At 38.7% G+C, this 12,400-nt stretch overlaps 1 protein-coding gene across 2 annotated transcripts in view; it reads right to left on the reverse strand.

Annotated features, from left to right (window-relative positions):
- Positions 1-1,225: 1,225 nt before the first annotated feature.
- Positions 1,226-12,400, reverse strand: part of STYK1 (serine/threonine/tyrosine kinase 1) — a 56,116-nt gene continuing 44,941 nt past the window's right edge. For both annotated transcript variants that reach the window (XM_017892039.1, XM_017892040.1), the window contains exons 5-10: positions 12,069-12,250; positions 10,266-10,349; positions 7,320-7,528; positions 5,276-5,316; positions 4,515-4,611; positions 1,226-2,658 (exon numbers count right to left, since the gene is read on the reverse strand). In XM_017892039.1, the coding sequence (XP_017747528.1) occupies positions 2,454-2,658; positions 4,515-4,611; positions 5,276-5,316; positions 7,320-7,528; positions 10,266-10,349; positions 12,069-12,250 (818 nt within the window). In that variant the 3' untranslated portion in view covers positions 1,226-2,453. The remainder of the gene's footprint in view (positions 2,659-4,514; positions 4,612-5,275; positions 5,317-7,319; positions 7,529-10,265; positions 10,350-12,068; positions 12,251-12,400) is intronic.

Below are 12,400 nucleotides of genomic sequence, written 5' to 3' on the forward strand. Positions count from 1 at the left end.
TATCTAGAGTCAACCTGATTAAATGATAAATATTTTGATTCTGTTTTTCATTCATTAGCTTGGAAACACCTAGGTTGGCTGAAAGGTCAAAGATGTCAGAAATACCATCCTCCTTCTGGAAGAAGCCTGGCCAAGTGAGAGGAAGAACCAGTTTTCTTAGAATAAAAATTACTGTATCCAGTTTTCCAGGCCAGAAAAACAAATAAAATTGGGGTAAAAAAATTTAAATATCAATTGTCTGCTTCTTTCCCTCCTACTAAAACAAATAAGACAGTACAACAAAGCAACCTTCCATTTCACTGCGTTCCACTTTCCCTTAGCTCACTGTGCTGCAACCCATATGCTTTCTTGCAGTTCCTTGCCTCAGAATTTTCACACACGCATGTCCTACTACTGGGCCACTCTTCTCATTCGGCCTGGGTTACTTACCCATCCCTAAGGTCTCAGTTTATAGCCCATTTCTGCTCAGGGAAGTGTTCCTTTTAAACTCCCTTCTACTACCCTATGCTTTTTCTTGATGGCACTTAACACTTTGCACTTAACAGATACCCACATAAATAAATGTATAATGTGTCTCACCTTCTAGACTGTAATCAAAAGCTCCCTATTTCTTTTATCTTACACCTAGCCAAGTGTCTGGCACAGCAAACCTTAACACTCAATATTTTTCAGTGATCAGATAAATAAGTAAATATTTGTAATTTTGACTTAAATGGACAGCTAAGAGGCAACAATGGGATTCCAAAGGACTTTGTAATTTTGTGTGAAGTCACTCTTCCACCCTTCTTCCTACTGCAATTTGCTACCCATTTAAATCCTGACTAGTCATTGTGGAATTCTCACAGCAGCAAGAATCATTATTCCTTTAGCTAACTTATTAGGATTCCATCAGGATTCCATCTGCTACAACATTTTTAGCTGCCAGTCATCTTTCTTACGGCAGTCTTAGATGTCCCTTCCAGGGTACCTGAGTGTTTTTTAAAATTGCAGACCATCATGTTCAACAGAATTGCCCTCATGATGATGTTTTCAATATTTTGAAATAGTATGAGTCCACTATCATCATCTAAAACGTGCAAAATGATGACTTCATCATTGCACATGTATAATATCACTACCTGTGCCATGTCATCTTTAGGCACGTCCTGCCTCGCAGTGTTACCAACTGAGTTTCTCTTCTTGGCCATAGTAGATTTTAAATGAAAAATATATGAAAGGTTCTGGGTTAGGAAAGGCAAAAGAAAAGGAGAAACACATTTATTGAGCACATCTGTGCCAGATAGTATACAAATACATACTCAATACATATCAGTCCTCAGAACAACCTTGTGAGACAGGTATTATCCACATTTACACATAAAGGGTCCCTTTTCTGACATTGTACGTTATCTCTTGAATTTTTCTATTGACATTAACTTTCATTTATTTACATTTATCCTCCCTTTATTTTTAGCAGTTATAAACCAGAAAACATATTTCCATTTAATAAATATTAATTTAATAAAATAAGTTTCACAGTATATCAATGGATGATTGAAAATTAGAAGCTGCTATCCTTCCATAACAGATTACATTCTTTTCTAGCCCTTGTTAAAGACTGGGCTACAGAGCCTTCTTGCTTAGTTTCTACATTTCCTATTTATTGTGCACACACTCACATACACACACACAGCATTCTTATCACTGTTCTAACATTGACTCTCTAGGCTTAGTCTCCTTAGTCTAATTGGAACTAGGAACCTAGCTTAATGAACAATACATGTTGAATGTTCATAATCATGAAATGACTCCTCCATCTTCTAATTAAACGTAGTAACAGAGTTTACCTGTTTCAGAATCAGATAAAAGGGGACCATCTTTCTTTTATCTACACCTAAGGTGAAACTCAGAGGTTTTTCCATTATAGTTCTCTTCCAACCCTACAGGTAGGGCTCAGGACTGAAGAACTTTGTGTCCTACCACCTTTTCTTGAAGGAGGTGTTGGTCCACATCTGTAATCCTGAGCAAGAAGAGCCTTAAATTTTCTTTCCCTTCAACTCTTTTATTGGATTTCTACTCCTTTATTTCATTCCAAATTTTCTGGACCTGGTAATCATCTAGAGAAAAATGTGGTTCCAGAGGAAACTAGCCTAGGATGGGAGGGATGAGCTTATTTGTGTCATGCCCCAACAAATACTGCAGAGTTCTAAAACTTCCTTTGCACATGTCTACCACTTCTACCCAGGATTTCTAGGACTGGAACAGCAGAAGTGCGACTGACAGTATGTCTTAGCTCAGGGTGTGCAGAGTCTCATCCGGCATCATTTAGATTTCCCGAGAAATGTGCCAAGGAAGATCAAGAATCCATGTCCCATTTCTTCCTTTGTGTCCCCTGGAAAGACCATTCTCTGTTCTTACAGGAATTGATTACAAGAACGTATAATCATGCATGAATGTGCGTTGCCCGGGACTCTTCAAAGCATGCTATAGTTGTAGAAGAGGCTCTCCACTCTGATGCCGGCCACAGCTGCATACAGTTCAGGTACCACCAACTCTGGTACTTGTAACACAGCCTTGTCATCTGCAGTTTTAATGGCAACTTCTAGGCGCAAGCGCAGCTCTCTAGGTGAGGGGCGGCCAGCCTCATGCCAGCGCCAGCAGGACTTCATAATACCGTACCTGAGAGGGAAACAAGAGAAGCTGACTTCCTTGACAAGGCAAATGTATGGGGAGTGTGTCTCCTCTCCTCACAAACCTTAACAAACAACTCTACAGTTCTTTAATTGTCTTCTGTTTGCCCTGCTACTCATATTCTTCCCAGAGAGTGATATTCTGGCCGGGCGCGGTGGCTCAAGCCTGTAATCCCAGCACTTTGGGAGGCCGAGGCGGGCGGATCACGAGGTCAGAAGACCGAGACCATCCTGGCTAACACTGTGAAACCCCGTCTCTACTAAAAATACAAAAAAAACTAGCCTGGTGAGGTGGCAGGCGCCTGTAGTCCCAGCTACTCCGGAGGCTGAGGCAGGAGAATGGCGTGAACCCGAGAGGCGGAGCTTGCAGTGAGCCGAGATCCGGCCACTGCACTCCAGCCCCGGCTACAGAGTGAGACTCCGTCTCAAAAAAAAAAAAAAAAAAAAAAAAAAAAAAAAAAGAGAGAGTGATATTCCTTCTCAACCTTTTTATATCAAGTCTTAATAGCACTTTCTCAACACGTGCTCTTGTATGATAGGAATGACTTAATATTTTCCAAACTAGGGTATGACAGGACAGTTTTATCACTAGACATTGTTTGCTGTACATTGTGAGCAACGTGCAGTAAAGTAACAGGGCTGGGTAGAACTGAACACATATCATTTTTACTCTGATATGAGACAGAGTTTTTAATCATTATATACTGCTGCACATTTTAGGTTGATTTTCATGTTTCATATATCTCCTCATCAAAATGTTACATTCTTTAATGCTTGTGCCTCGAAGCTGCTGCTAGAACTGCAGATGACAAGGCTGTGCTACAAGTACCAGAGGTTGTGGTACCAGGTCAGGTATTTTGTCAGTTACGCGTCTCTCCCAGTATCAAGACCAGCCTTTTACACATAGAAATGTTTGTCATCAATTTCTTTCTGTTGTACCTAGCTCCATCACTATACTGTGTGCCTGTGTGTGTGTGTGTATACTCATATATAGTTAAGATATTTAAATTTAGTCTGCTTGATGCAGTAATTGTTTGTCATAATGAAAACCAAGTGCTGTAGATTTACCCATTCAATGATGAAAACCTTATAAAATAGCAACAATTCTAATAAAATCATTAATATATTCTCTGCTTCCTTCTTATACACAATTTAACCTTCTCTTACATTCTATAGCAGTTCCTTTTTGAACTTCATTGGTAATAACAGTCTGTGTAATTTTATATTTTTCCATTTCCTGACTCTAGGTTGGTTCACTAACTGTCCCTATCTGCTGATAACACCAGATCCTCCTTCTGCCTTTGTAATTTCTGCTTATCTCCCCTTCCTCTGGTTGGCTTCTGCCACACTGAGAGCTGGAAAAACAGGGAGACAGTCATTTAAAAGTTAAATACTAAATAAGAACTGGTATACTCTGAATGGGTAACTCTAGTGCAATGGGTTTTATGACAGCTGTCTGAACTGTGGCTGGCAGAAGACTGACATGTAGACTAAACACAACTGTACTTGCATTGGGTTTAGTTTACTTGCCACCTATGTTAGAAGCTTCCCGTGGAACTAAACTAGAATAAAATTAGATTCCTAGTGTAGTTCTCAGTGTGTGGTGGGGGTATGTGTGTGTATGTGTGTGAGTATGCATGAGTGTGGATGTATATGTATATATAACATATATGCATATATAATATATGAGACAGGTGTATTTCACTTCATGGGTTTGGTTAAAAGCTGTACATTGGTACATACAGACAGGCAAGGATCATCTGAGCACTTTGAAAAGGGCATGATTGATAGAGAGCAAAACAACATTTGGCATGACAGAAGAGCAGATCTTTAAAACTCACTTACATGGTACGTGTGCAGCTACTGGGTCTCTTCATGATTTTCCTTTTTTGGAGATGCTGTAGGATGCTGGCAGGAGGGACTTCAGGATACGGTGGTGCCCCTGTCATTATGAAAATAATGAGCACTTTAGGGTCCTCTAAAATACAAACTGTAACTAACACTATTCTTCATCCACTTGGATTGGTTGCTTGCAAAAGATATAGCCGTAGGAAAAATACTACATACAATTCAGTTGCTCCCTGGTGATCAAATATGGATATAACGTAGTGAACTGGGGGGAAAGGTGTTTTGGAGAAAAAAACCTGATAAGTTAGGAGAAACCTGAATCTCTAAGAAAGTAATCAAATAAGACAAAGTAAGTCATAAGACCTGTCCTCCACTCTCTGCACATGGGAAGGTGTGCAGTTTCTCAATCAAATGAATTAATAAGTCTGAAGTAAACATTTTTATGTTTATCCAAGACCACTCTGGGAATTATCCTTGGGATTTGAAAACATCCTGTGGATTTGGTAATATTTTGGGGAAAATAAAGATGAAGAGAGCAAAAGAAAGGTAAAAAAGGACAGGGAAGAAGGGAGTGGGGCAAGGAGAAAATAATCAGTTTATATGACCATCACGGGAATCAGGCTTAGATAACATGTCGTCCATTTCAAGCTTCAGCACTGTACTGAAACCCTTTCCGAAAGCATACATCATCCACCCCTTAAATAAACATGCTTGCATATTTGCATACAGGTACACACTATTTTGGGGTTCATCCTTACCTAGAGTCACCATCTCATAGAGCAGGATCCCAAAAGACCAGCTGTAAAAGAAACAAAGCCATCTACTTAATTGCTATTTCTGTTTTTCTAAAGAGAGCTCATTTAAGTGTCAGAGGCCTTTAGTAAGAGCCCCATAAAAAAGGCGGATGAAGGAGAATCAAGGATGAGTGTCTGAAAAGCAAAATAACTGCGATTAGAAAGCATTTCTGCTCAATTTCCGTAGATTTGAATCTCTTTTAGGATTGAAGCTATATCTCTATTTACTCTCCTGTATTTTAAATTAATAGATGTTTATTATTTGCAAATGTGTGTGCATATAATCACACAAACACATTTACCTCAATCACAGAAGCACATTTACCTAAAAATATTCCCTCTGTGTCTCTTTCTTCCTTTCCATCCCTCTCTGCTGAAATTCTAGCCTTTATTCTTAGCACAAATCCAACCAAGTTTTATCATTTAGTCACTATTTTCTCAGTAGATTTAATTCCCCAAACCTAGGAAAAATATTAACAGAGCAAGCTTTATATATAGTTGAAATTGGTATTTGCCTAAGCAATATGACTTGAGAGGTGTATAATTCACTATTCTATAATATCATTATTAAATGATTAATATTTTACAGTTAAGTTTATTACCCCCAGATGTCTACTGAAAAGCAGATGTCAGTGAAGCAGCAATGGAAATCTCATAACTGACTCATCCTATTAACTGATATTCTAAATTTCCTCTGCTGCTCATGGCATTCATGACTAGCAGGATGTTCCACATTATATCTATTCACTTCTCCAAGCAATTGAGCTATATGGCTACCAAAAGTCAATTGTGATTCTTTATGATCCTGTTAATGTCAATTTTACATGTAATTGCAATTATATGTAGTTATATAATCAATTAGATATTTTATATACTGATTACATGAAAAAAAGTGTTATCTTCCTTCAAACTAAGTTGAATGTTTTAAAATTATTTATAAAATAAACTGCTGAAAAGAAAGTGTTGTCAAATTGTGTGAGGGAGACAACTGTAGAAAACTGGGAAAAGTAACATCAAAAGTCTGCAAACAATTTCATAATTATTTTCAGGTTTCTCATGCTACGTAAAATCATTCTGAACTGGAACTCAAAAATAAATCATTCTTATTTACACTAAAAGATACTATTTACACTAAAAGAACAACATACAACTTCATTTGGGAGACTCATCCTCATAAAAAGAAGCCTCACCCCCTCCTTGAAAAAAACAGATAATCTACATTTATAAGTTTTATGTTAAAATAAGTTATTGAAGGTATGTATGTTTCTTTTTATTTTAACAATGTATGTTAACTGGCATTTTGGTTATGTGGACCTACCTCCTTCAGATAAAAGAGACTTTACTAGATTAAGTCCTCGGATATTGATGTGGATAATCTTTTCACTTTTTTTTTTTCTAATTAAGGCTGCTAATCTAATACAGAAGAAGTACTTGAGGCTGGGCGTGGTTGCTCATGCCTATAATCCCAGCACTTTGGGAGGCTGAGGTGAGAGGATCACTTCAGCCCGGAAGTTTTAGGCCAGCCTGGGCAACATGGTGAACTTAGTCAAAAAAAAAAAAAAAGAAAGAAAGAAAGAAAGAAAGAAAGAAAGAAAGAAAGAAAGAAAGAAAGAGAAAGAAAGAAAGAAAGCCAAGTGGGGTGGTACATGCCTACAGTCCTAGCTTCTAGGGAGGCTGAGGTGGGAGGATCGCTTGAGCCTGGGAGGTGGAGGCTGCAGTGAGCTGTGATCATGCCACTGCACTTCAGCCTGGGCAATACAGTGAGATCCTGACTTAGAAAAGAAAGAAAAGAAAATAAAGGAAAAGAAAAGGTTGAAAAACTACCAAAAAGGACTGCAGACAGATGACAAACATGAACTCTGTCACATAACATTTCTGCTTGAGAGTATGCCTGATTTCTAAGTAGAGATTATATTTGTAGAAATAATTGGCAACAGATCAAATCATATTCAGGGAGAACACCCAAGTCATGAAGAAAGTAAACTCAGAGTCCAGGAATAAACCGTACACATCTGCTCTGATGCCAGCAGGTCTTAGGAGAAGCCGTTCTGGGGCAAGCCACTTGAGAGGTATGGTTTGAGTAGAGGAGATGGCCCCTCGGGTGTAAACTTCATAAGCCAGGCCCAATCCACAGAGCTTAGCAGTGAGATCACTTTGGATCAGGATATTCCTGGCTGCCACATCCCCATGGAACAGATGCTTATCCTGCAGGAATTCCTGTCAAGATAAAATCAAATATGATCAGCTGTCTGAGATCACAGCTTGGGTCACAGACAAGGAGAGACAGTCCTAGGAATCTTCAAAAACAGAAGGACATTTTCTATTCTGAACAAGTCTCACTAATAATGATACGTCACTTCCAAAGCATGCTAATGAATCGTACGTTTCTGTATTGTGTTTAGGAATACCAAATTGAGCAAATAATTCAAATGACATTAATACTGGATTTTGAAAATATAATCACCTCTGTGTTAAACACTGACCCCTGCTTGATTTTCCTTTCCCGTGAGAAAGGACCCAGCTAGACACTGGAGAAGGGAGTAGATTCCAAGTTTCTTCCTTTTTTCTTTTTTTTTTTTTGAGACAGAGTCTCATTCTGTCGCCCAGGCTGGAGTGCAGTGGCGGGATCTCAGCTCACTGCAAGCTCCGCCTCCTGGGTTCATGCCATTCTCCTGCCTCAGCCTCCTGAGTAGCTGGGATTTCAGGCGCCTGCTACAAGCCCAGCTATTGTTTTGCATTTTTAGTAGAGACAGGGTTTCACCGTGTTAGCCAGGATGGTCTCAATCTCTTGACCTCGTGATCCGCCCACCTTGGCCTCCCAAAGTGCTGAGATTACGGGTGTGAGCCACCGCACCCGGCCTGATTCCAAGTTTCTAGCAGTAGTCCCCAAAACAATGTAATACATACCAAAATTGAGTATCATAATGAAAAATTTACATACATATCTCACTTTTTCCCCTAAAATAACTGCATGAGTTGAATTCAGAAATTCTCTTTTAGATAAATTGAAATGATTACAAATGGCCACAGAGTTATTAAGTGGTACTGACCAGAACCAGGTATTATAATTCATAGGATATACTATATAAAGTCTACTAAAAATTCTCAAGTCAGTCTGCATATTGGAATTGCCTGAGAGCTTTTTAAACATAAGATTTTCACCCCAGATTTACTAAACCAAAATGTAAGAAGAAAGACCTGGTAACCTACATTTTTGAGAAGTATCAAATTCTAGTACAGCCAACAGAGCATCAGAGAGCTATGGCACCCTATGGTAATTGATTTTTGGAGTTATTTCCGATGGCATCAAACTATTCAAGACATAAGGAGAAGCTGCAAAACTATATATGACTGAAGACCTGGAGATTGAGGGCTGTAATTACTAAACAAGGATGGTATAGAAAATTAAAACGTAAAGGTGATAATTTCCAATCACTGATGATAAAGAAAACTAGCAGTTTTCTGTGTCTGGTGAAGCTTTAAAATAAGAAATTATACTGCCATGATAAGAATTAAAGAATGTAACTGGCCGGGCGCGGTGGCTCAAGCCTGTAATCCCCAGCACTTTGGGAGGCCGAGACAGGCGGATCACGAGGTCAGGAGATCGAGACCATCCTGGCTAACACGGTGAAACCTCGTCTCTACTAAAATACAAAACTAGCCGGGCGAGGTGGCGGGCGCCTGTAGTCCCAGCTACTCGGGGACTGAGGCAGGAGAATGGCGTAAATCCGGGAGGCGGAGCTTGCAGTGAGCTGAGATCCGGCCACTGCACTCCAGCCTGGGAGACAGAGCGAGACTCCGCCTCAAAAAAAAAAAAAAAAAAAAGGTAAGAAAAAAATAGTATGATATTGCCTTGTAACAGGTAGCACAGGGTCTTGATGAATGCACCAGTTTGATCAATTCATCCCTGTACAGCACCTCTGCAATTGTGGCTCTGAATACAGGGTAGGTTGTATCCTGACACTCTTTATCAAGGGAACATACCAACGAGGCCATCCAAGCACCATAGACAATATTCACGTATATGATGTGTACTCTCCCTTGACCCATAGGAGCTTCAGCCATAACTATTACTCCTTACCCACCTTAATCCTTTTTTTCTAACCTTTTCCTGATTCCACTTAGATCCCTATATTCCACACCTCAAGGTGGTAAGATAAATCAAATATTTAAAACAGCAGCTTCACAGAGCCCTGATTTTCCATAGCAAATGTTAATTTTAAACACAACTATTGAAATAATTTCATAGAAATGGACATAGAAAGTTCCTGGGTAATTCTGGTAAAGGTAAATTTTTTATCTTAAACCCTGAGTTCTTTGTCTTATCTCTTTAAGTTGTTTTAAAATAAAGGAATTATCCAACTGTTGCTCTTCTCATTCATCCTTTTCCACTTGTTCCTTAATCATTTTATAATTATATGTACTCCCTGTCACATTCAGTATCAAAGCAAGTCTCTAACCAAACATGTTCTGAACTAGTTTTTCTTGTTTTTCAGTTACAAAATTGCATACTTCCTTCTGGTTCTGTCGCCTTTCACCCATTCAGTTTCTCTTTCTGTATCTTTTCCCTACTTGCTTCCCTATCCATCTCTTTTAATTCTATTATTAGTACATATGGGGATGTAAAAGTATCAGGTAAATGGGCGTATACCTCTTGGCCCTGGCTGTTGAATTTTAGGACTGAAAAATCTTTAAAATCCTTCCTGTTCCTTGTATAAACCCTAAGTTGACTACTTTCTTCCTGAAATTACCAATAACGTAGTAAATTATCTAGATAAATCCCTAAAGAAGGGACTAAAAACAATTTATCCATGCTTGAGTTTCTGCTCCCTAACTTCTAATTTTCTTTAGAACATATACACCACTTGAGAATATTAATATGAGAAATATGGCATAAAAAACAAGGCTAACAAGAAAATGTCACACCATCAGTTGTCATTTTGCGTCGTCTTACCAGTGCCAAAAGGACCTGCTTTCCAATGTGATATACTTGTTTTTCTGTGAGATCATAGAGAAGACCATCCATGGTCATCACATCCTAAAGAGACAGGGGGAAAAAAGCCATTATATCAAAATGGCACTAACAGATTTGGAAAAGAAATAAAGTTGGGCAGAGATACTCTGAAATGCAGTTACCAAAGCAAAGAAAAATATAAGGGCTAATGTTCAAAGTGAGGCTGATGTGGGAGATTTTCAGATAGGCAGAGAAATAAAACGATCAACTGGACTGGAAAAACAATGACAGACATAGATGAATAGCAGGTAAGTAAGGCAAGTATAAATAAGACTATCCACTGAATAAAACAGCAGTTTTTCTGGGGCTCTGTGTGAGTGTGTGTGTGTGTATGCACATGTGAGCACACATGTGTTCATGATTAATTTAGCACATTAACTGAATGCATCTTTATTGAATGCCTGAAATGTCCCTTATTTCATGTTGGGAACTGGGAATACAAGCATGAGTAAAATAGCATGGCTGCTGCCTTCTGGAGCTTGTTGTGTGACAGGCACATGTGAATCGGAATCAAATAATCACACACAAATAAATCGTTACATATCTGTAAGTGCCATAAAGGAAATGTACAAAGTGCTAAGAGAGCATATGATCGCGGGCAGAAGAGAGTTGATTGAGTTGGAGGGACAGGGAAATTGTTTGATGAGATCTGAAGGATGAATGGAAATTAACTATGAAAAGAAGAGAAGAGAGAAGTTTGGTGGAACAAGAAAAACATATAAAGATAATCTGAAATAGAGCTGCGTGGTATTTTTGAAAAATGGAAAGAAGCTAGTGCAGTTAGAGGACAAAACAAGTTTTAGATGAGTGACCTCTTTAAAAAGTTTAAAATGCCTAAATACTTGCAATTGTCCTACTGACAACACTGGATGGAAGACAATAACAGGGTCCTTTTCTCATACACATTCAGTTGTACAATAATCAGCGTATGAAGGACGTTCAAAGAATATTGAACTTGCTCATTAGCAAGTGAGAAACTAGGGAAACAGGTAACACTTATCAAAGAGGAATGTAGAACATGAGAAATTGTAAGGAAAAGGACATCCATTTGAGGCTAAAAATGTCTGAACATTTTAATTTTAAAAAACATGAGTTTGAGCTACAAAAGTTTTACAAGCTAAATTTCTCCCTGAGTTTGCCCCACCATACTATGGTGATGTTACAGAATGGAAAACACACTTAATAACCATGACAAAATTACAATCATTACCAAAAATACTCATGTCATTATATAATTATCTTTAAAACAGCTACCATTTTGAGTGCTTACTCTGTATGAACCACCATTTTCACATATATAATTTCTTGTATTTTTTATAATAATTATTACTCCCATTTTACAGATTCAGAAAACTCAGTAACAGAAAGGTGACTTGCTCAGTCACATAACTAGTAGGAGGTGAAGCCTAAAGTCCATGCTCTAAACTTGTACTGTCCACTCTGTGCTCATTAGCCACATGTGGCTATTTAAACTTCTATTACTTAAAGTTAAATAAAATTTAAAATTTAATTTCTCCATCATATCAGCCACATTTCAAGTGTCTAGAAGCTATCTGTGATTAGTGGCTTATCATATTGGATGGAGCAGTTATAGAACATTTCTATAATTACAAAAAGTTCTCTTATTCTGTCATGCTATTATAATGTCTCTGCATTTTGTCATTTGTCACACTAATTGACATGTGAAAAGCTAATCAACAAGGTCAAGCCTTAACCTCCTAATACCTCTGCCCTACTGCTCACCCGCCGACAGGTCCAGAGAAAGTTGAGCAGGTCCCCATGGACCACATCCTCCAACACCATATAGAGTGGCAGCTTTTCAGTGCAGCAGCCTTCCAGCTGCACTAGGTTCTTGTGTTTCCCCAGGTATTGATGGAATTGGATTCGCCCTAAGAAATCTTGTACCTCATGGAGCCCAGCTGGTTCTGTAGAGGATGAAAGAGCCAGGAAGTGAGCAGTCAGCACATCCTCGATGAGTGGGAGGCAGGGAGCGGGAGGCAACTTAAGACGGTAATTCTTAAGGCCCCACATGGGAGTGAATGTAGGCAAAAATAAATACAAAGGGGACCAATTAG

This window comes from Rhinopithecus bieti, unplaced genomic scaffold, assembly GCF_001698545.2.
Source record: "Rhinopithecus bieti isolate Rb0 unplaced genomic scaffold, ASM169854v2 scaffold_22452, whole genome shotgun sequence".
Lineage (NCBI taxonomy): Eukaryota > Metazoa > Chordata > Mammalia > Primates > Cercopithecidae > Rhinopithecus > Rhinopithecus bieti.